At 45.4% G+C, this 23035-nt stretch overlaps 1 protein-coding gene across 6 annotated transcripts in view; it reads left to right on the top strand.

Annotated features, from left to right (window-relative positions):
- Positions 1-15468, top strand: part of Slc35d2 (solute carrier family 35 member D2) — a 141627-nt gene extending 126159 nt beyond the window's left edge. For all 6 annotated transcript variants that reach the window (XM_078030552.1, XM_078030550.1, XM_078030549.1 and 3 more), the window contains 3 exons: positions 12890-12968; positions 13935-14017; positions 14880-15468. In XM_078030552.1, the coding sequence (XP_077886678.1) occupies positions 12890-12968; positions 13935-14017; positions 14880-14982 (265 nt within the window). In that variant the 3' untranslated portion in view covers positions 14983-15468. The remainder of the gene's footprint in view (positions 1-12889; positions 12969-13934; positions 14018-14879) is intronic.
- The last annotated feature ends 7567 nt before the right edge of the window (positions 15469-23035 follow it).

The raw sequence follows: 23035 nt of genomic DNA, 5'->3' as shown, positions 1-23035 counted from the left end.
TCTGGTGTTAAGTCCCAGCTGGTAATAGATTCGACCATTCTGACAGTAAAGGGAGCGGCAGGTCCGTAGGTTTGTACAGCTTCCTTTAATTGCTTTACTATTTTGAAATCTAAGGCACGGTAAACTCGTTCCCTTTCTTCTCCCCGCTCAACTACAGGGCATGCTAACTTTTGGGGTCCTGCCTCAGGATTCTGTTCATCACCTATGGAAACTGAGGGCTGCTCAGCTACAGGTGAAGCTGTTGGTTGAATTACGCCCTCTGGTGATGGAACGGAGTTAGTACTAGCCTCCCTATCTGAGGGCCGTTTTTTCCCTAAGCTTGCCTTCTTCAATTTTTCTTCTGTCTGACTAGCTTGAGGGACCTTTTGTTTTGCTTGACCTAATAAGTTTTCTGCCATAGCCTGGACCTCTAACAATTTACTTAACAGTCTTTCGGTTTGTTTTTTACTAGATTCTAATCTACTATAAAGGTAACGTAACCCAATAAGGTAGGATAGAAGAAAGCCAAAACAGAATGAAACAGAAACGGAGAGGAGAAAAATGATTATATCAATTTTTTCTTTCTCAGGGCCGAATAACTTAAAACCTTGAGCCAACCATTTTTCCCAATTCGCCTGAAAAAATTGTAAGGCTAGAGAGCCTGAAATAAAAGCAGAATAAATCAAAACAAAAATACCCATTCTGTCGCCTTTCCTTAGGGGCGAGCGATATCACTCACCTATAAATTTTGGGCGTTCCCCGTACAAGGGCCACCAAAATGCTGCAGGCTGGACGGCGGGGGCCGCGTGAGCCTTGGCTCCGCTTCTGCCCGCTGCTGTTTTCACCTGCTGCCTTCCTGCTGAGCGCTTTCGCGGGTCGCTGTCAGTGCACGCCGGCTTGCGATGCTGCAATCCGGCTGAGCACAAAAACACAAGCCAGATGGAACTGAAACAAAGTTTTATTTTGTGAGAGGCCGTGTGCGTCCCCCTAACAAGCCGGTCCACACACACACACACACACACACACACACACGTGTGTCCCTACCGGACACGGGGGGCTCCACTTCCCCCGGAACCCCCTCCTACCATCCTTCCCCAACCAATGGGAACTCTCCAGGAGTCTTGTAACTTGAGTCCCCAAATGGGCCTAAGTGAACAGTAGGAGCCCAATTTCCATATGAATGTAATACTTTGCAGTGGCTCCTAGCAAAGAAGAAGTATTGGTCAGTGGTCTCTTGACAAGTCGAATATCGTCTCTCCTGATCTGTCCAAGTCCCTTTGTCCAGGTTCATCTATGTTTCTCCAGAAAGTCCATTCTGCTCCCCATTTCCACAGGCTTTGCATTTGCAGATTCAATGAAAAGTGCATAGAAAATACTTGGAAAGAATTGAGTCTATACTGAGCCTGACCAACTTTTAATTTTTGTCATTATTTTCTAGGCAATTCAGTTTAATACGTATTCACATTGAGTCTGCATTGTCTTAGGCATTATTAGTGACCTAGAGACATTTTAAAGTACAGAAGGATGGGCACAGGTTTTATAACAACGTCGCACCATTTTCCGTAAGGGACTTAGCATCTGTGGATATGGGTGTCCACGGGAGTCCTGGAACCAATGCCCTACGGATATGGGGGATCCTACAGAAAAGGGGTTGACCTTGATCCAGGACACTGAGGGCTCAGCCAAGAGGTCAGAAGCAAGCACAAAACTGTTTGACTTTGAAAGTGATGCTGATATCACATTCTACTCCAGAACATGACATTGCCTATTGATTTTTGAAAGTTCATCTGAAAAGAAAAGTCAGCTGACATCTCGAGTTCAGTGCCAGGTTTTTGTCTTTGTCACCATGACCTTAGTTGCCCAAGATTCATTCCTCACATAAATATATAGCAATGACAACCTTTTCCCCTAGTGCTGTACTTGCAGTATTCAGGGAAGTTTCTGAGGAGAGATGTCCAGGCTGCAGGGTCGTTCAATAATTAGGGTTTTGTTATTGAAATATCTTTATCTGTTGAGAGCTCTTGTGCCCTTTTTTGATCTTCTAAAAACTTGGAAAATTCCTTTGCATGAGTAGTAAAATAAATTATTAGTAAATAATTCAAATAGTGCAAAAAAATAAACAGGAAACATCAGCTGTACCCCCTCTTTCCCTCTCTAGCACTGCAGTTTTCCTCTTGAGAGAAGTAAGCCAGGCTCCACTAGTACACAGGAATCCAAGTCTTAACCCATATTGAAAGGGTCTTTCAATTACTGTCTCAGGGATGACTCATCAAAAGATTTTTTCCTATGGGAAAAAGATGAATATACTCCTTTTTGTTATGTGTAAATGGACTAAGACAATTCATGATTTCTTTGATCAGCATTTTAATTCTCAAACTTGACTGTAATTACCTCTAGTATAGTTGTATGAGAAGCGTTCATGTGTATCTTCCAATCATTAATTCTCTCTTTAACTGTGTCTAATTTAATGTTTATCCTGTTATTGAAATTTTTAAGTATCTTATATTCTATTTATACAAGTGCCACAGATTTTTTTCTAACTTATCTATTCATTCCTAACATTCTTTCACTAGTCTTTGTGATTATACCTTTTATTTCTTGAGTGTTACACACATAGTTATTCTATATTCTGTGTTTGATGATTCCAATATCTGGAGTTCTGGGTTGGGTCTTCTCCTCCCCATTTTTTAATTAGTGCATTATAGTTGTACATACTGATGGGATTTGTTCTTACTTATCTGTTCATGTACACACAACACAATATTACAATATAACAATATACTTTGGCCAATATCACCTCCCAGTATTTCACCTCCCTCACCACCTCCTGCCCCTTACTCTCTTTCCTCTTTGATTTTCATGAGGCCTACTCCCCATCTTTCTTTTTTTTTTCTCTAGCTTCTGCATATGAGAGAAAACATGACCCTTAACCTTCTGAGTTTGACTTATAATGGTCTCTAGTCCTACCCATGTTCCTGCAAATGACATACTTTTGTTTTTCTTTATGGCTGAATAAAACTCCATTGTGCATACCACTCAACCACTGATGGGCACCTAAGTTGGATCCATGGTTTGGCTATTTGAATTGTGCTGCTTTGAACATGGCTATGCATGTCTCACTATAGTATGCTGACTTTAATTCTTCAGGATAAATACTGAGGAGGGGTCTAGCTGGCTCATATGGTAGATCCATGCCTAGATTTTTGAGTAACCTCCATACCAATTTCCATAGTGGTTGTCCTAATTTATAGTATCACCAACTTCTTTATATACTCTCCAATATTTCTTATTATTTATAGTTTTGATGACTGCTATTTTGACTGGTATGAGATGAAATCTCAGTGCAGTTTTAGATTTGTATCTCCCTAATTGCTAATGATGTTGAACACTTTTTCATATATTTGTTGGCCATTTGTATTTCCTATTTTGATAGGTGACTATTAAATTTGCCCATTTATTTGATTTTTTGGTGTAAATTTTCTTTATATATTCTAGATATTAATCTTCTGTCAGAAGAGTAGCTAGCAAAGATTTTCTCCCATTCTGTAGATTCTCTCTTCACATTTTTAATTGTTTTCTTTGCTATACAGAAGCGTTTTAATTTGATGCCATCCCATTTATTAACTTGGCATTATTTCCTGAGTTCTCCTATTGAGAAATTTGTTGCCTGTGCCTATATGTTGGAATGTTGATCCTATATTTTATTCTAGGAGTTGCATAGTTTCTGATCTAATTTCTAGGTCTTTGATTCATTTTGAGCTGACTTTTCTGTAGGGTGAGAAATAATGGTCTAGTTTCATTCATCTCCATGAGGATAACCAGTTTTCCCAGTGCCATTTGTTGGAAAGGCTCTCTGTTCTCCAGTGTATGTTTTTGCCACCTTTGTCAAGGATCAGATGAATGTAGGTGTCTGGATTTATCTCTTAGCTTCTATTCTGCACCATTACTCTCTGTCTGTTTTTAGGCCAGTTCCATGTAGTTTTTGTTACCGTAGCTCTGTAGTATAATTTCAAGTCAGGGATTGTGATGCCTCCAGCATTGCTTCTTTGGTTTAGAATGGCTTTGGCTATTTTGGGTCTTTTATTCTTCCAAATGAGATTTAGGACTATTTTTTTCCTAGTTCTGTGAAGAATGTCATAGGTATTTTGATGGGGAATTGTACTGAATTTGCATATTGCCTGTGGTGATACGGCCGTGTTAATAATGTTAATTCTGCCTATCCACAAACACGGGAGGGCTTTCCATCTTCTTGTGTCTTCTTCAATTTATTTTTTCTGTGTTTTATAGTTTTCATTGTAGAGGTCTTTCACCTCCTTGGTTAGATTTACTCCTAGGGTTTTTTTGTTTGTTTGTTTGTTTTTTTTTTTGAGACTATTATAAATGGAATTGTTTTCCTGGTTTCTTTCTTTCTCAGCAGATTCATTGCTGGTGTTTAGGAAAGCTATTGATTTTTGTCTGTTGATTTTGTAACCTGCTACTTTGCCAAAATTATTCGTTATTTCTAGCAGTCTTTTGGTGTAGTTCTTTGGGTCTTCTAAATATACTTTCCCTTTTAAAATCTCTTTTATTCCCTTGTCTTGCCTAACTGCTGGGGCTAGAATTTCTAGCACTATGTTAAACAGGAGTGGTAACGGGGACATCCTTGTCTTGACCTGATTTTGGAGGAAATGCTATCAGTTTTCTCCCATTTACTAGGAGGTCTGCTGTGGGTTTTCTCTATGTCGTCTTTATGATGTTATGTAGGGTCCTTTTATCCCTAGTTTCTTCAGTGTTTTTATTATGAATGGGTTTCAAATTTTGTCAAAGGCCTTTTCTGCAACTATTGAGATTACTAAGTGATCCTTGTCCTGAATTCTGTTAATGTGATGAGTTATATTTATTGATCTGTGTATGTTAAACCATCCTTGCATCTATGGAATAAAACTAACTGAGCCGTGGCATATACTTTTAATATGTTGTTGAACTCAATTTGCTAACATATTATTAAGAATTTTTGCATCCAAGTCCCTCAGGGATATTGGTCTCTAGTTTTTTTTTCCTTGATATGACCTTGTCTGGTTTTGTGTGAGTGTGCTACTGGCTTCACAGAATAAATTTCCAAGACCTTCAGTTCTTAGGAAACTCAGTATGAGTTTTCGTCTTAGGTAACTGTCATTGTTGGTTGCTTTCCTGTGTTTGGTGACCTGCAATTGTGAGCATATTGCTTTATCTTAATCAGTCCCGTGTCCTGAAATTGGGAACTTTAGAAGCTTTCCTACAGGGACAAGCTGATTTTGCTGCTTCTGGTAGCCAGGGGTTGCCTTGGACTCGCCTGAGTCCACCGTATTTGAGGGCCTGGCTCTGTGGCCCTCCCCACCTGGCTGTGGACCTAGTGTCAGGTCCCAGATGGAGCTGTTCCACCATGGTCCCCACCTTAAGGTCGCCACCTTGTTCCTACTGTCTGCTTTACAATGAGGTGACTCTTTCAAGACCGACAATGTCTTAAAGAATGTGTCCTTTCCAGACATTGCCTTTCTGTGGTGGGAAGGTCCTTAGGTACTCAGCCATTGCTGGAGGCATCAGTTGAATTAAATATTTGTAGATGTCTCTCTTGTTGATGGAGAACGTTTAACCTAGAGAGGAAAACAAAAAAGCCACATTTGTGAGCCATCTCCCTCTCTGTGTTTTTCCTCTTTGAAAACAAAACAAAACAGACAGACAAACCAAAAAACCCAAGTCATACACATCGACTCAGCCCAGCTTCTTCCCCTGCTCAGGATCCAGTCTTTCTGATTTCATCATAAACGTGATAAGGATCTGCCTTTGTTGTCTGCCTGGCCCTTTACCACCCAATCACAGCATGTTAATCAGCTTTTCGCGGCTGGGACCAAAATACCCAACAAGGACAACTTGGAGGAGGAGCAACGTACTTTGGTCTCAGAGGTTCAATCCATGGGGCGCGTTGCTCAGGACCAGGGTGAAGCAGAACATCATGGCGGAAGGTGGTGGAGGAGGACCTCTGCTCAGTTCATGGCAGCCAGGAAGCCGGGTGGGGGGAGCTGACCCCTCCAGGCCATGCCCCTGTGACCCACCTCCTCCAGCCACACCTCAGCTGCCTACAGTGACCACTCAGTCCAGTCAGACTGGGGGCTGATGAGGTCCCAGTTCTCACAGTCCAGTCATCTCACCTCTGAAAATCCTGCGTTGACTCGGGAGCTTTCGGGGACACCTCAGATCCAAACCCTGACACAGGGCATGAAGCAATCAAGGGGTGAACCTCTGGAGTCAGCCCCCTCAGTGGTAATGTGGTGGCAGCCCTGCTATGAGCTGTCCATCAAGGGCTTGTCCCTCAGGGCTAGACTCTGGGCCCGAGACCATGCGTTTCCTCCCGTTTACTAAAGGGCTTCTTAGAGAACAAGTAGACTCTGGTCAACTTACGATCAGTCGTCATTACCCACGAATGTCACCAAGGTAAAGGTATTGTGAATGAGTCAGGGAACATGATAAAATCATCAGCAATCTAGCTTCCTCCCAACTCTAAGGATAAAAACTAAGGAGAAGCCAGTTTTTGAAGTGGGTCTTAAGGGGACACTCAGATCCTGGTGCCATCCCACACTTAAGGACCTGAATTGTGGACTCAGATGACCTGGGTTTGAACTCTAGCTTTACCACTTATCATGAGCTGTGGGTTCTTGGGCAAGTTATATATAAACTCTCCAAGCCTCAGTTGTCTTATCTTTAAAATGAGAACAATGAGCTAAAGTAATGATTTATAGGAATGAAGTTATATGAATTGGGTGATTTAATAGTAAAGAAAACATGCAAACACATAGAATATGTGCAATAAGAAATGCTGTTTTTTTTGTACTGGGATTGAGCACAGGGAGCTTAACTCCTGAAACACATCCCCAGCCCTTTATATATTTTATTTAGAGAGAGGGTCTCGCTGAGTTGCTTAGGGCCTCACTAAGTTGCTAAAGCTGGCTTTGAGCTTGCGATCCTCCTGCCTCAGCCTCCTGAGCTAGATCATCTGTTCTTGGAGGCAGCCTGTTGAGCCTGGTGTCCTCTGCAGCCGGGCAGATTTGGCTCTCCCTATATACAGCCCGTGGTTTCAAACGTTTTTCTTCTTTTATGTACACTTTACCTCTCGTGGTTACCTTTTAACTCTGGAAGTGCTGTGGGAGGAAGCTTTGATTCTGGCCTGGTGGGTTTTTCAGAATCCTACTTCCTTGCAGGTTCTCAAAGGACACCCCGTGGGCTGGAGTATCTGCATTTCCAAAGCCCTGGAAGCCATTGCAAGCTTTGACCACACCCTTGTGTTTGGGGACTGGCCCTGGGCATGGGCAGTCCTTTCTTTCCTGATGGATGCTCAGCGGGCATCTCAGGGTTAGTCACAGGCATGTCCAGTGCGGGACTCCCCAAGATCCGGGCTCAGCGTCTGGGTTCATCTCACTGCTTCGAAGTGTGCGTGTCAAACTTGCTTTCCTCAATAACCAACCCTCTGTTCTCAGTTGAGAATGTAATTAAGAAATTATTACACTCTTTAAAAAAGTATGCTAAGAATTGCTGAAATGGTAGAAGGATGGATGTTTGATTTCCTTTCGATTTGTGGTAGGGGACTCAGTATTAGGAAACAGCACTCTATATCAGGCAGAGGACTCAGTATTAGGAAACAGCACTCTATGTGATCAGGAAACAGCACTCTATGTGATCAGGCAGAGGACTCAGTATTAGGAAACAGCACTCTATGTGATCAGGAAACAGCACTCTATGTGATCAGGCAGAGGACTCAGTATTAGGAAACAGCATTCTATGTGATCAGGCAGAGGACTCAGTATTAGGAAATAGCACTCTATGTGATCAGGAAACAGCACTCTATGTGATCAGGCAGAGGACTCAGTATTAGGAAACAGCATTCTATGTGATCAGGCAGAGGACTCAGTATTAGGAAATAGCACTCTATGTGATCAGGCAGAGGACTCAATATTAGGAAATAGCACTCTATGTGATCAGGCAGAGGACTCAGTATTAGGAAATAGCACTCTATGTGATCAGGCAGAGGACTCAGTATTAGGAAACAGCATTCTATGTGATCAGGCAGAGGACTCAGTATTAGGAAACAGCACTCTATGTGATCAGGCAGAGGACTCAGTATTAGGAAACAGCATTCTATGTGATCAGGCAGAGGACTCAGTATTAGGAAATAGCACTCTATGTGATCAGGCAGAGGACTCAGTATTAGGAAACAGCACTCTATGTGATCAGGCAGAGGACTCAGTATTAGGAAACAGTACTCTATGTGATCAGGCAGAGGACTCAGTATTAGGAAACAGCACTCTGTGCCATCAGGGGTTTGTAAGTATAGCATATGGAGTTACCTGGAATGAAGCTACTTCAGGAAGGTGAACTGGATTATAGGAGGCAAGATGGTTTAGTGCTAAGGTAAAATTCAGAATGGGATTTAGGTCGACAGACTAGATGTTTGAGAAGCTAGCTCCGCAGGTCTTTTTAATCTTGCTGAGAAATTACAGCTTCCAGTTCATTTCTTCCAGTGGCTGGCACTGTCCCCTGGGCCCCAAGAGGATTATCCTAATTGGTTTCTGCCCCAGAGGCAGGCCCTTTGATTCTATTGAAGCAGTAATGGATTCCTTAATTGAAACCCCAAAGTATCAGATTTTGCCTATTCACAGCCCCCCAAATGCCCTATTTCTGTATTTTCAACTCATTCTTCTGAAGAGATAGGAACAGGAAAAGTTGGATCCTGCTGGTTTCCCGGTCAGGGGGCTAACGGAACCCGTCATGGGTGTGAATGTTTCCATCTCATGTCTGGGAAGATGTTAGTGGAAGATCAGAGCTTCAGAAAGATGCTTCAGGTATACCCCATGAACTTGTGCATCTGGCATGTGACAAGGTCCTGAGTTGGATACAGCTCTTCCCAGAGACGAGGAAGTGGGATTACTTGAAATTCTTTGAAATCTAGAATTAAAACAGAAAATGTGCCTTGGTCCTGGGTGGAAAAAAACAGACTCATATTGAGCTCCTCCCACTGTCCCCTCACAACACAGGTCACGTCTGTGACCTCTCAGGGTATAAGAGTAAGCCATCAATTCTGCAGTGGACGCCAGCCGGTGTCCCCTGATTGACTTCAGTTCTGACAAGTTGAAGACTCTGTCCCCAAGATCTCTCCCATTTCTGAACCGGTGGCAAGCCCAGGCCTTCCAACTGACTAAAATTGGGGTTCTCACCACCCCCTCCTTGAGTTTGAGGAATTTTCTAGAATTTCTCCCAGAATTCAGGGAAACTTTGTGGACTGACCAGCTTATTTTAAAGGATGCAAATAAACAACTGGACAGACTAGATGGACACACAGGTGAGGCCCTTCCGGAAGGGCCCCCAGTGCAGGAGCTCCCACCTATCGCTGTGCAGCTGGGGTGTGGCCAGGTGGGCGAGTCTGTTCTTGGTCTCCTTCTGTGAGCCTCCATGAGCTCCGCTGGGCAGAAGCCCTGTGAGTCCTGTCCTTTTGGATTCTTACCGTGACTTCAGCTGTGGACATTGGTAACCCTGTAGAAATGGGCCTGGGCAGAGGGCAGAATCCAGTGCTGATAGGGCAGCTAGGAAACCCAGCAAGGTGCAGGCTCCTCTTGGCCTCTGTGCAGCCCGCCTTCCTCCTGGACATGGGGCAGGGCCTTGGTGGCCATCTCCAGGACAGGAAAGTGTGGGGGAGATTAGAGTACATGGCCTGCCCTAGGAAGACAGAGTCTAGTGCCTGTGGCCCACGCTGAGGAGGGAGTTCTGCACCCGAAACCTTGGATGAAAACAGGTGTTTTCATCCAAGGTTGGTAGGAGGCGTGTAGAGTGATCTTTTATTATCTGAACATTTGCGTGGAATTTCTGTGTGTGCTGGTGCATGAAAGGTACCCAGTAACAGTCAGCGAGGTCATGTGAGTTGTTCGTGACTGGAGTGGTCGGGCCAGATTAACCTTGGGTAAATCAGTTATTTTTCAGGTCACTTTTAGAAGCAGGAAGAAGCCTTTGGGTTTCCACCTGGGCACCCTATTACTGGGGGCCCCATAAGCCACAACACTCAGCTGGCAGTTATTACCAGAAAAACTGTGCATAATAATGTGCCATCATTCTTAAAACGTACACAGATAATATTATGTTTTAAAGTGGAAAAAAATTAGAATTCAGCAGTGTTTTAAAATATCTTTGCATTTTGTTAATCTAAAAATCAAAACTGCTGACATGGAGGTTGATGTTTTTGATGTTACAAGTGGTGTGGTTTCCTTTGTGTGGAGTTAACAGAGGCTCTTTTAGTTCGAAGCTTTGGTCTTATCTCACTTGCAGTGCAAGTACTTACTTGCATATAGAAATAGATGGTTTCTTTAAAAATAATTTCTATGTTCTACTTTGATCCTAGTGGTGTAGAGCCTCCCTCTCTGGGGACATCTAGTGGCCATAGTGTGAAATGCAGCCTGGTTGGCTGGAAGCCCTCTGTCACTACGACAGCTGTCAGAGAGGGATCCCCTTCCTCTAGCCACCCACACTCCTGGGAGATGGGTACTGGGATCTTAGATCCCATCCACAGGTTCTGATTGCACGCTGAGTTGCTTTCATTAAAGTGCAGTTGGTCTCCTTTGTCTCATGATTGGAACTTTAGAATTGGGATTTTAAAGCCAAGATAAAAACAAGGGCATTCATGATTTTCCTTGGTTGAAGGCTGTGCTCAAGTTTCAGAAGGCTGCAGGAAGCAGCCGGCCTGTCCTCTGACTGGACATGTCTTATTTTTCTGGACTCTGAGTCCCTCCAGGGCTGATGCTGTTGTTTAGCTTCTTCAAGGCCAAGGTGCATCTGCACTGGGTGACGCCACATTGACTTTTTATATCTTTTCATTTTAGGCTTGCGTAGGATTATTGCAGTTCTCTAAACTAATGTTGAATTCATTGAATTGTAACAATTCTAAAACATAGGTTTTTTCTGAATCTTCCAAGTTTATCGTCTAAATACACTGCTCGTAAAGTTAGTAATTACATCAGCTTCTATTATTTGATTCGCGGTTTATTAACTCAAGTTTAACTGATTTACATCTACTAAACATTTTACTGTGAATTCGTTCCATTCCCAACTTAGTGAACCCCCAGCCATTTTAAACGTTTTAAAGTGCATTTACAATTGTGATCTGCTGGGTTTTTCCTGACTACCCAACCCCTGGGGCTGGCTGTCAGAGCTAATAGGTTTCTTTATGCACTTAGGCAGTTCTTTGAAATCTAATAAAGCAAACTTGGAAATATGGCCAATCAGTTTTTCATTATTGTCCTGCTGGGGACAGAACCCAGGGACTGGGTGTGCCAGGCAAGCAGTGCTCTTCCCAACGAGCTACATCCCCAGTCTGTCCGTCAGTTTTTAAAGCGAACATTCGAATGCTGTGTACAGGTTTACTCAGACTCTTATTCCTTTCAAATTAAAACTGCAAGTCTCATATCAGTTACACATTTTAAATGAAAACCACAGAGGTCTCGAACTTGCCCACTTGTTTTAATTACCTAATAACCCGCGTACACATTCCTCTGAAGGTCATAGGCTTCACGTTTGTGGTTTACTCCTCCTGTAAGTTTTGATGGGCTTTAGCTCTGATATTTTTCCCTCTGCCATTCCTAGTAGAAAACACACTCAGGTCAAGCAGGGTTCCAGCGTTGAAGGTCTGTGACGCTGATTCTGTTGGTAACAAGCAGCAGCTGAGCCCGGCACTTAAGACTGGCAGGAAGAACTTACCTGCCCCAGGTGCATCAGCTCTTTCTTGGAATCAAACTCACTTTGCTCTGTTAGTAGGGGACCCAACTCCTACCTTTCACCTGGGGTTTATCTTTACAACCCCACGCATCTTATGCATTCCATGTACATTTCAAATTTCACTTGGCCAGTTTTCTTTTTTGGGTACCGAGTATTGAACTCAGGGGCACTCGACCACTGAGCAACATCCCAGCCCTATTTTTTTTTTTTTTTTAAGAGACAGGGTCTCACTGAGTTGCTTAGTGCCTCAAAGTTGCTGAGGCTGGCTTTGAACTCACCGTTCTTCTGTCTCAGCCTCCCGAGCCACTGGGATTACAGGCATGCGCCACCACACCTGGCCACTCAGCCAGTTTCGATATTAATCCCTTCAACATTTAACCATGTGATGTGGGTGAGTGGAATTTTGCACCCCACTTAGGTCCTGGCTAATTTCCTTCAGTACTTGATAAGAATCAACTCATTTCTTTACCTCTGTTTGGATTCGACCTTTTTTTCTTTTTCCTGTGTATATATGTTTTCCTGTCTGGCACTTAGTCACAATTCTGCAGTCATTTTACTGACAAGTAAGTGCCAGTACTTACTGGCAGTGGTAAGTGCTTGAATTAACTTTGGTAAGAGGGTACAGGAATACCATGGCAGATGGAATCTATTAATTCCAATTTTCTTTGCCTAAAGCCAGCACTCGCTCAGCTGGTTTTCTCTTCTAACACCCACATCCTCAATGTGGCTGCACACATGAGAATCACCTGCGGAACTTTCCTATCACCTCAAGCCAGTGGAATGGGAGCCTCTGCTGGGCATTGTGGTGTGCGTGCAAAGAGCAGCAGGTGATTCCGAATCCACAAGAGGGTCCACACCTCTGGGGTAACCTAGCCACTAAGTGAAAGATTCAGGTGGTTTTTAAAAATCTCCTTTCCATGTTGTGGAAAGACTATTGGAAAATGCGTGGAGAACATGAGAACAACACCAGGTTAGGAGTGTGGCTGAGGCTCAGCTGGGCCGTTTTCCTGGGATACGGATGTCTTTGGTGGAGGTGTCTTAGGGCGTGGGTTGTACGACCTTGGTACTTGTCCTTCCCTTCTCTGCCTGTGGCCCCCAGCATGCGCAGGCACAAGCTTAGCTGTTGCTTTCTTTGACTCAGGTTCCTCCTGATGTACTCCACGGTTCTGTGCAGCTATTACAACTCAGCCCTGACCACGGCGGTGGTTGGTGCCATCAAGGTGAGTGGAGGGGCCTTGCAGTGAACAGCTGTGGGGGGTGGGGTGGGGATGGGGATCGGGGCTAAGTCCAAACCATACATGGAAGCTGAGCTTGGTTTTGCTGCTGTCGAGGGCCATTTGCATCTGGGTCTGGGTGACCCTGTCTCACTCTCTCTAATCCCCTAATGCATCCAACAGAGGGAGGACTTGCTAATTTAGAAAGGGAAACAAATTATTAATTTTAAGTGAGCTACAGTGTAGTTTTCTGGAAGAACTGGCTACTAAGAAGGGGACCCTGGGAAGGACGGTTTTCAGCCAGGTCTGTGCTCAGTTGTAATTGTGGATCAGCGTGTGTGTGTGTGTGTGTGTGTGTGTGTGTGTGTGTGTGCATTTGAACACACGGGAATGAACAGGGCTGGAGTTTCTGAATTCTCTTCTGTAGGTTCTTGGTTTTCTATTCACTCAGCTTCCTGGAGTGAGGGGCAGTAGACCTGTCTGTGGGCTGCCCAAGGCCTCCTACATACAGTGGACAGAGTGCTGCTTGGAATGTATTAGATGCCTCTACTCTGTTCAGTTTTAGGTTCAATATGACTAAAATTCATCACTCAAAAGATGAGATCTGGCAAGCTGATTACAATTCAACTCTTCAGACAGGGGCAGAGAATAATGCAGTTTTCTGTTATTATATCATATTTTACTTCCTTTCTTTTTTTGTATTTTTTTAGTTGTAGGTGGGCACGATACCTTTATTTTATTTTTATGTGGTGCTGAGAATCGAACCCAGTGCCTCACTCGTGCCAGGCAGGTGCTCTATTTCTTTATAAAACCACCTGTGATGCTTTTTAATTCACTTATTGGATATTCATGAAAAATTACTCTCTTCAAAACTCTATGAAAAGTAGACTGCCTAGCTTCAGGTTTTTCCTGTTTTATGTATCCCCCACCCCATCCTTCACTTGGAATGACAGATTCTCTCTCCCCTTGCAGAACGTGTCTGTCGCCTACATTGGAATGTTAGTTGGTGGAGACTACATTTTCTCCCTATTAAACTTTATAGGGTTAAATATTTGGTGAGTGATATTTTTAAATGAACTTATTTCAATAAAATCACATTTTTAAAGATTGACATGTAATAAGCAAAAGAGCCAAGAGAGATGTTACATTTTAAGCCAGCAAGTATAGTTTTACTTGAATCATTCAGTTTCTCTGTTTTTTCTCCTCCTCCTCCTCCTCCTCCTCCTCCTTCTTCTTCTTCTTCTCTCTCTTTCTCCCTCTCTCCCTCTCTCCCTCTCTCCCTCTCTCCCTCTCTCCCTCTCATCAGACCCAGAACCTCCTTCACGGCAGACAAATGCTCTACCACTGAGCTATACCCCCCATCCCCAGTTCCTCTATTTTTATGACTTAATCCCTTGTGTGGATTCACGGGGACGTATGTCATAAAAATTCACCTGGCCAGGATCTGAATTTGATTCACGTATCTTCCTCAAAGAGAGGTCCCCTAAGTTACCTGTCTTCCTCCTGCCCAGTGGCTTCATGAACTTGTGCCTTCAAAGTGTTGTGCTTCAAAAGATGCTGTGGGAATTAATAGCTGCCTTTTGAAAGGTATTTTGGGCCAGGCACGGGGGCTGTTGGCTTAGGATAATGGAACATAGGGAAATTTAGTTTATTTATTAAAAAAAAAAACATTTATTTTGTTTCTGATATTCTCTGTCAGATCAGACCCCTGACCCCCCACTCCCTGCTACCAAAGATTTGTAAATAAGAGGAGAAATTCTCATCAAGGAATCCACAAACTCAAGGAAGCCCCCCCTCGCCCCCCAGATCTGAGTAAAGTCCTCCAAATTAAGCTCACTCTGTCTATAAGAGTGTCAGCGACCGCTGGTGCAGCACCACGGAATTCCCAGCTTTCAATATTCACTGTTTCTCCTCCAGCATGGCAGGTGGCCTGAGGTACTCCTTCCTGACCCTCAGCGGCCAGCTGAAACCTAAACAGCCCGTGGATGAAGAAAGCAGCCCCCTGGATTTGAAGCCTTAGAGTCTGGGGCAGGATGCAGACTGGGGGCCCGGGGAGGGCATTCCTAGCAGAGCAGCGAGACCAGAAGTTTCCTGCGGGGGACGTCCACCCTGTGGTCGAAGAGCACCCACAGGAACGTCTGCAAAATGCAAAGACGCTACCTCAACGCACTGCGCCTGGAGCCCTGGGGCTCTGCACAGAACCTGAGCAGCGGGCAGCGGGCTGCTCAGACGGCCGTGAGACTTGTGCAGGGACACCAGTGCGCCCCTTCCCTGCCCTGGGCTCTTGGAGGGCGGGAGGGCGACACTCAGTGGTGACTTTCCTTACCAGCACCTTTGCCTTAATTTCAAGGGTCAGTGAGACCTTTTTTTTTTCCCTCTTAGTTTAAGCAAATCTACTTTAATAAAACTACCCAATGAACTGCCAGGAAAATCGTTAGCTTTGATTGAAGCTGTGCTGGGGTCTTTTCCATCTTATCAAAATAAAATAAAAAGCCATTTCTATGTATGTGTCCTGCTGTGATCTTATTGTAGGCAGAAAACGGTCGTTTTCTCACCACGTAGAAGACTGTCTTGAAAGGGACCATGGGGGCCTCCTTTTAGGACGCACATTTGGGAAAATGACAGAGTAACTCAGTGGGGAAACAGGCTCAGGATCTGACCCGTCAGTGTGGAGGTGCTTTTCTGCCTGCTTCTCCACATCCCCCTCCAGGTTTGTTCAAGGGACTTTGAAATTCGGACCAGGTGGGCTTTAAGCACAGGGGTCTCCCCTCCCAGGCTCCCTACCACCCAGACGGCTGGAGCATGGGAAGGCACCCTGAATGGGAAGTGTCACCTTTACCCTCTCCATCAGGACACGGGCTGTCCCCATCGCAGTGATGCAGGTGTGGGGACAGGAGACTTTCTCCCTCCCTCTCTAAAGGTTTGTGTCATTGCCCCTAATGATCTGGAAACAGAGCAACAGGAGAAAGGCAGGCACGCTTACTGATGCTCCTGTGTGGCACCCCACAGGGCACGGATCTCAAGGGCCAGGTGGTTCAAGTTCAGTCCCCCCCACGGGGAGAGGGAAGTGGAGTGCAGCAGTTGGAGGGTGGTAGACTCTCAGGGGAGGTGATCCAGCCAGTCCACTTCTGGGCATTTGGCCATGAAAGCACGATCCTTGAAAGCAAGGTCTCCATGAGGTGTCCCTTCAGCAGAGCTCACAGCAGTATCACTCACAGGAGCCAAAACGTGGAAGTAGACCAAGTGTCCCTCAACAGGCGAATGGCCGTGCAGAACGCAGTCTGCAGGCACGGTCCATTCCATCTTAAAGAGGAAGGGAATTCTGACAGGTGCTCCCCCATGGATGAACCTCGAGGATATTTCGCTAAGTGAGGTAAGCCGTCTAAAGCAGTCAAATTCCCAGAGGCACACCTGTAGGACGCAGGTTGCCAGAGCAGAGGGAAGGGAAGTGGGGAGTTGTTTGACAGGTGTAGGGTTTCCCTTGTGCAAAATGAAGAAGTTCTGGAAATCGGTGGCACAGCAACATAAATGTAACTAATACTAGTTAATTTTGGGGGGGGAGGAGAAACTGACACTGAGCTGCTTTCCCTCATGTCTACACCACTTTGTTACTTATTTACCTTTTAAAAAATATTTTTAGTTGTAGTTGGACACAATAACTTTATTTATTTATTCATTTTTAATGTGGTGCTGGGGATCGAACCCAGGGCCCCGTAGGTGGGAGGCGAGTGCTCTCCCTCATTGCTGCAGCCCTGGACTGACCCCTCTGCTCTCACCCATGAGGCTCTGATTTCTTCACATCCTTGATAATGAGGCATTTTCTATTTTATGTTTCATCTTGTTGGGTTTTGGTTACGATGATCCGAAGAGGAAGGGTGCCTGTTTTTGATTTGCGATTCCCCGATTCACAGTGATGTGGAACATCTTTTTTTCACGTGTTTTCTGGCCACTGTGATCTTAAGAGAAATGTCGGTTCCAGTCCTGTGCTCACTTCTTAACCGTGCTGTCTGGTTGCTGTTGAGTTGTAGGAGTTCTTTATTCTTTCTGTTTACTTTTAAAAGGTGTTTAGAGCATGACTTTGGGGCTTCCCAACTGTTGACAGTACTGCCTTTTGTTTCATCAACAGAGACCAAAAGTGCTGAGAAAAAACAAAGAAACGTTGACTTTTGCCTTATTGCATGAGTGTGTGTGTGTGTGTGTGTGTGTGTGTGTGTGTGTGTGTATTTTACCTCTAATTTCTTTTAAAATATTTTTTAGTTTTAGGTGGACACAATACCTTTATTTTACATTTATGTGGTGCTGAGGATCGAACCCAGTGCCTCATGCATGCCAGGTGAGCACTCTACCACTGAGCCACAATCCCAGCCCTCTAATTTCTATTCTTGGAATTTTTTTCCTATTGTTTCTACCGGTGCATTGCGCTGGTTCATCGTGGTGGGGTTTGCTGTGACACTTTCATACCTGCTCCCATACAGCAACCAGACTCGGCCCATGTCACTCCCCAGTCTTTCCCCTTGGAAGGACATGGTCTAGTTTGACTTTGCTGCCTCCTTCCACATGTGGCCAGTAGGGGGCACCCTAAGAGCAGCACAGCAGCTCCGCAGCCGGGTTGAAATCGAGATTTTTTTTCCCTATATCTTAAAGAACCAGGTTTCCAAGAGGTGGGGTTGAAGGGAGCTTTTGAATTACAGTTTGTTGGATGCTGAGAGGTGGTTCTAGAAGAGATCTGTGAGCCTCAGGAAGCTGAAGAAGAAATGTTGCCCAATGACCTAGGTCTCTGAAAAAAATTATTTTTTTCTTTAAAGAGAGAGAGAGAGAGAGAGAGAGAGAGAGAGAGAGAGAGAGAGAGAGAGAGAGAGAGAGAATTTTTTTTTAATGTTTATTTTTCTGCGGACAAAACATCTTTGTATGTGGTGCTGAGGATGGAACCCAGGCTGCATGCACGCTGGGCGAGCACACTACCGCTTGAGCCACATCCCCAGCCCCCAATTTTTTTCTTACTAAAAACATAAAAACAGCTCTTCTATGAGACAAAGAAAGTTAATTTCCTTGATATTTTGTGTACTTCTGGCTAATGTATTGCTAATTACACCTTTTGTGGACTTGGACTTTTCTCTGCTGTTTTAATTTTTTTCTATGACTATATCTCAAGCTCAGGGCTCTGGAGCTTTTAGACAACCAAAGTCGCTGAAAAACAGAAGAGTCATTTTAAATATATTTTCAGTACCTTAAGGAAAATAGCAAAGGTAATTTTGACAATAATTTCTAAGTCTTCAGTTGCTTATTTTGTTTTGAATTGTCATTTCCACTTTCACAGTCAGTTGTCTGGGCTCTGAGTCTTTGTCTCCCGAGGATGGACATGGGTATCTGCACATACATTCTGGGTGCTGGAACTTGACAAGGGTCAGAAACTTACCTGATTGTTAGCTGCTGCTTTGTGGTAGCTTTTAGTAACCAGGGTGCCAGGAGCTCAGAACCTCTATCTAAGTTCTCCTTCTGTTGTCAGTTACTAAAGCATATAGAAAAGAAAAGCATTCAGCCAGGAAGCCCTGAGCCATTCCTGGAGGTGTTAAGGGTATGCTAGTCAGCTTTCCATTACTATGACAAAACACCTGAGATAAATAACTTACAAAGAGGAAGGGTTTATTTTGGCTCATGGTTTCATGGTTGCTTGGTTCTGTTGCCTTCTTAGCTCTGTGGCTGGGCAGAACATCATGGAGGAGAGTAGAGAGTGGAGCAAAGCTGCTCGCCTCATGGCAGCTGGTGAGCAAAGAGACAGGAAGGGGCTGGGGCCCAGTATCCTCCTCAAGGACACCCCTCCCAAGACCTAACTTCCTCCCCCTAGACCCCACCTCCTAAAGGTTCCCCACCTCCCAAAGCACCACAGGCTGGTGACCAGGCTTTCAACCCTGGGCCTTTGGGCACACTTATCCAAACTATAGCAAAGGGTCAGGAAAGGCGTGCACTCTGGCCCTCGCCTCCACTCCAGTGAAAGTCTTGCCTCCCTTGAGGATTCTTCCACAGCAGCAGCACCGAGAACTGGAGGCTCCCTGAGAACACAGACTCTGGGTGCACTCATCGAATTGGCATCTGCACCTGAGCCCAGGTGGTGGGAGGGTGCTCTGTCCCAAGCTGTTTGTCCAGACTGTACTTTAGCAGTAGAGGGTCTTAACTTGGGATTCCATGGGTGGAATTTAGTGGGGAAAGCACACATCTTGATTTTCTCTCCTTTAACCCAAATGTAGCATTTCTTCCCATTTGAATGTAGCAACGCCATAGCAGAACAGAAGTGCTGTGACTTTATGACCAAATAGAATCCAAGACATTTTTATGTCAAGTTATAGTTTGGTTTGTTTTTTAACAGACAAGCCATTTATACCCTCCTGGTAGTTATTAGACTCCCGTTACTTTTTGTTATTCAACATGTTTATAAAGAAGCCTATTTTTGCTTTTGGTGTGCACCTGTCACCCCAGTTACTTGAGAGGCTGAGACAAGGGGATCACAGATTTGAGACCAATGTGTCAACTTAGTAAGACCCTTTCTCAAAATAAAATTTGGGAAAGAAGGGAGCTTAGCTCAGTGGTCAAGCCCTTGCCTAGCATGCGGGAGGCCCTGGGTTTGATTCCCAGCACCACAAGAAGCAAAACTAACAACCACAACAAAAACCCAGCATATTTTTAGTATAAAAACTTTAAGAAATATTGTGACAACTTTTGGAGGTAATTTGTTTCCTTTATAATTCTGTATACTTTATTTAATGAATTTGAAAACATTATTCAAAGAAAGAAGCCATCAATGGGCTACCATTGTGGTTACTGGCTGCCTTAGATGGATAAAGAAAATTTCAGATTAACATGTTGGGTCAGGGGTTATGTGCCCCTGGGTTCAATCCTCAGTATCCCGCCCCCCCCAAAAAAAAAGCCTAGGGAAAGGTCGAATGGCAGTGTGAAGAGATCTTTACAGTGAAATAAATAAATAAAGCTGGTGAAAACTAATTTTTTTAAACCTTCATTTTATTTATTTATACAATTTCAATATTTATTCTTCAGTTTTTGGTGGACACAACATCTTTGTTTTTTGTATGTGGTGCTGAGGATCAAATCCGGGGTGCACGCACGCCAGGCGAGCGTGCTACCCTATGTGGTGCTGAGGATCGAACCCAGGGCCTTGCACGTACCAGGCGAGTGCTCTGCCACTGAGCCACAACCCCAGCCTGGTGAAAACTATTTTAAAAGGCACTTAAAGTTTCTTGAAATTGTAAGGCCATAAAGCAAATGAAGAAACGTTGATTCAAGAACACCAAATAAAACTTGGTAAGAACAGTCTGAATCTACGGCATCGAGACTTGACCAGTTCCCTGTGTCTCCAAAGGTCCTGCAGCTCAGCCTGGGGCATGTTCCACTCCAGGTGAGTGTGGCCCAGAGGACGGGGCTTGTTCTGTTCCAGTCAAGGGTCACCTTACCTGAGTGGGAGGGTCAGGACGCCAGACTTTCTCATCTCCTCTAAATTTCTCATCTCCTTTACCAAGCCCTTACCCACATGGAGGAGCAGGTCAGAGTTTGCCCAGGGGAAGGAGCAGCCTGCACAGAACTGAATCTTGCTCCAGCATTGTCTGACCTTTGACCTCCGTGTCTTGGACTATCATGCCTAACAGCGTTTCTATTTACCTGGGGACTTGGGTCACCCTGGATGGTCTAGCAATGTGATTTTGGATGGAGGGTGGTCGTATCTGAGTCGGGGCTAACCACCAGCAATGCAGTTCAGGGAGGGGGTTCAGGTGATGTCTGGGGGTGCAGGGTGCTGAGGACACCCAGGTGGGCCTCTATAGTGAAGTCCCCGAAGCACCCTGTACACGGAGGCTCGGGGGGTCCCCAGGCTGGTGTTCTCTAGGTACATTGTCACGTGGTGCCGGCTTCCCATCTGGTCCTTACCCAGAGTCTGCCCGGAGTTTCTCTTCCCTTGGCTGATTTCAATCTGTGTCCTTTCTGTCAACTGTGTCCACAAATGCAGCAGCTCCCTGTGGGGTCTGTGAGTCTTCCTAGCAAAGGATCCAAACAGACTGGTTTGGGGAGCGGCTCAGACTCGCAGCTGGCATCCGAAGGGAGGGGGCTGCCTGGGGGGCCCCCCGCCCCAGGTGTCTCAGGTCTCCACGATGCACACGAGAAGGGGGGAGTGGGGGGCTTCAATGGAAACAGACATAAAAACTCCTGAAGGCAACCACCTTGTCAATCAAGAGCAACAAGCTAAATCACAGGCCAACTAGTTTGCCGGGAAGAACCTGGAAACGCTACAGCTGAGATGAAATCTTCAAAAGCTGGCCTCAGAAACGGCCCCGTCAGAACTGAACTGGACCCCATCAGGCCCGGAGCCATCGGAGCCTCAGAGCCCTGTCAAACACCACGGCCCAGGCGCTGCCCACCGCAGCCCAGGGGATGGGACAGCTTCAAATGAAAATCAGGGACACGGACAATCCATGCCCTGTGAAACCCAGACACCGTGGGGCGAACACGTGCCTCCAGAGGACTCACCCCAAAGGGGAGCCAGACTGCATCTGCGCAGCCCAGGACCCAGCTAGGACACAAACCACAAGCGACAGAGGCGAGCGCCAGGGAGCAGGGAGGAGAACCCGCATCCAGAGTTGCCATATTATCTAAGATGGCAATTTTTCAAAAAAAAAAAAAATTACAAGACATTCAAAGAAACAGCGTGGGTCATAAAAGTGTGACATAAAAGCAGGCAACAGACCTAGTATTTGAGAAGGACCAGATATCCTATTTAACAGACAAGACTTCAAAGTCGTCACTGTAAATAGGTTCAAAGGACCGAAGGACACAGGATTAAAGAAGTCCATGAAGTCTGAAGACCATGTCTCATCAAATAATTCAGTCAAGAGGAAGTATTAAAAAGGACCCAGAGGATATTCTGGAGCTGGCAAATGCAGAACCAAAATCAAACACTTATTAGAGAGGCTTGACTTGACCGTAGATGTTAGCTCCCAGAAGAGGGGATCAGGGAACTCCGAGAGAAATCAGTAATCATTCAACCCCAAGAACCGAGAAAAGGAAGAAAGATGAACAAAGAAAGCACAACCCGGAGAGGAAAAAAGAGAATAAATTCCAAAGAAACATGAGCAGAAACTTCTCAGACTGGATGAAGACGGTCTCGGCTCAGAAGCAAGATGGCAGCCAGGATCCTCTGACGGTGGTTCCCCACAGACACACCAAGTTGGGCTTCTAGTCATCCGCCAAAACACCTTCACAAGAGCCAAGGAAATCAGGTGAGAGACCAAAGTGCCTGCTCATTTTTTATTTTCTTTTCTATTACAAAACAAAAGGACACATGGAAGGAGGCAGGAAGGAAAGAACTGCCCATGTCATCCCTTCCCAAATTCTGAACAGACCAGAATGGAGGAGCTCCCTCTCCCTTGGTGGGGACATACAGAATGAAGTCCAGGCCTCGGGGTTGAAACCTCGTTCCAGGCCCAGGATGATGAAACCCAGGGCTGGGCAGAGCCCACACCCCTACCTCCAGGCCAATCAATGCCTGTGGACCAAGTCACTGGAACTCGGCTCGGCCAGGTGCTGACTGTGTCCATCGAGGGGGGAGCCAGACTCCACCCACTGGGCGGCATGAGAGTGAGCCTAGGGTTTTGTCTTGGAGTTCAATGCCAGACCCACTTCAGTGAGACCCAGCAACCAGGAGAAGCTGAAGGCCCCTACACAGGCCAGAGCCCACTGATGGAGCCTAGAGCCCATCCAGCATCAGGTAGAGATTGGGCCCACATCAGTGCCAATCTTGGAGTGGGCCTGAGGCACACCTGTCCTGCTCCTGGGACTGTGCAGGCCCCTGCAGCTCTGAGACTCAGGCATAACCCTGCTTATGATCATCAGCCAAGGGACTATCTCCACCCCACCCTGCCCACCTTGGCCTTGGGCAGTACAGCCGCTGCCAGGCCAGTGCATACAGACAGGGTTCTAGAACTGCTGCGTGCCAGAGAGAGACCTGTACTCCAGTGGGATGGCCTCACCTGGGCCTGCATCACTGCCCGCTGAAGGCCCTGGCGTACCCCAAG

This window comes from Ictidomys tridecemlineatus, chromosome 13 (genome assembly GCF_052094955.1).
Source record: "Ictidomys tridecemlineatus isolate mIctTri1 chromosome 13, mIctTri1.hap1, whole genome shotgun sequence".
Taxonomy (NCBI): domain Eukaryota; kingdom Metazoa; phylum Chordata; class Mammalia; order Rodentia; family Sciuridae; genus Ictidomys; species Ictidomys tridecemlineatus.
The sequence above is the reverse complement of the archived record's forward strand: the minus strand, read 5'-3'. Positions and strand labels throughout refer to the sequence as shown.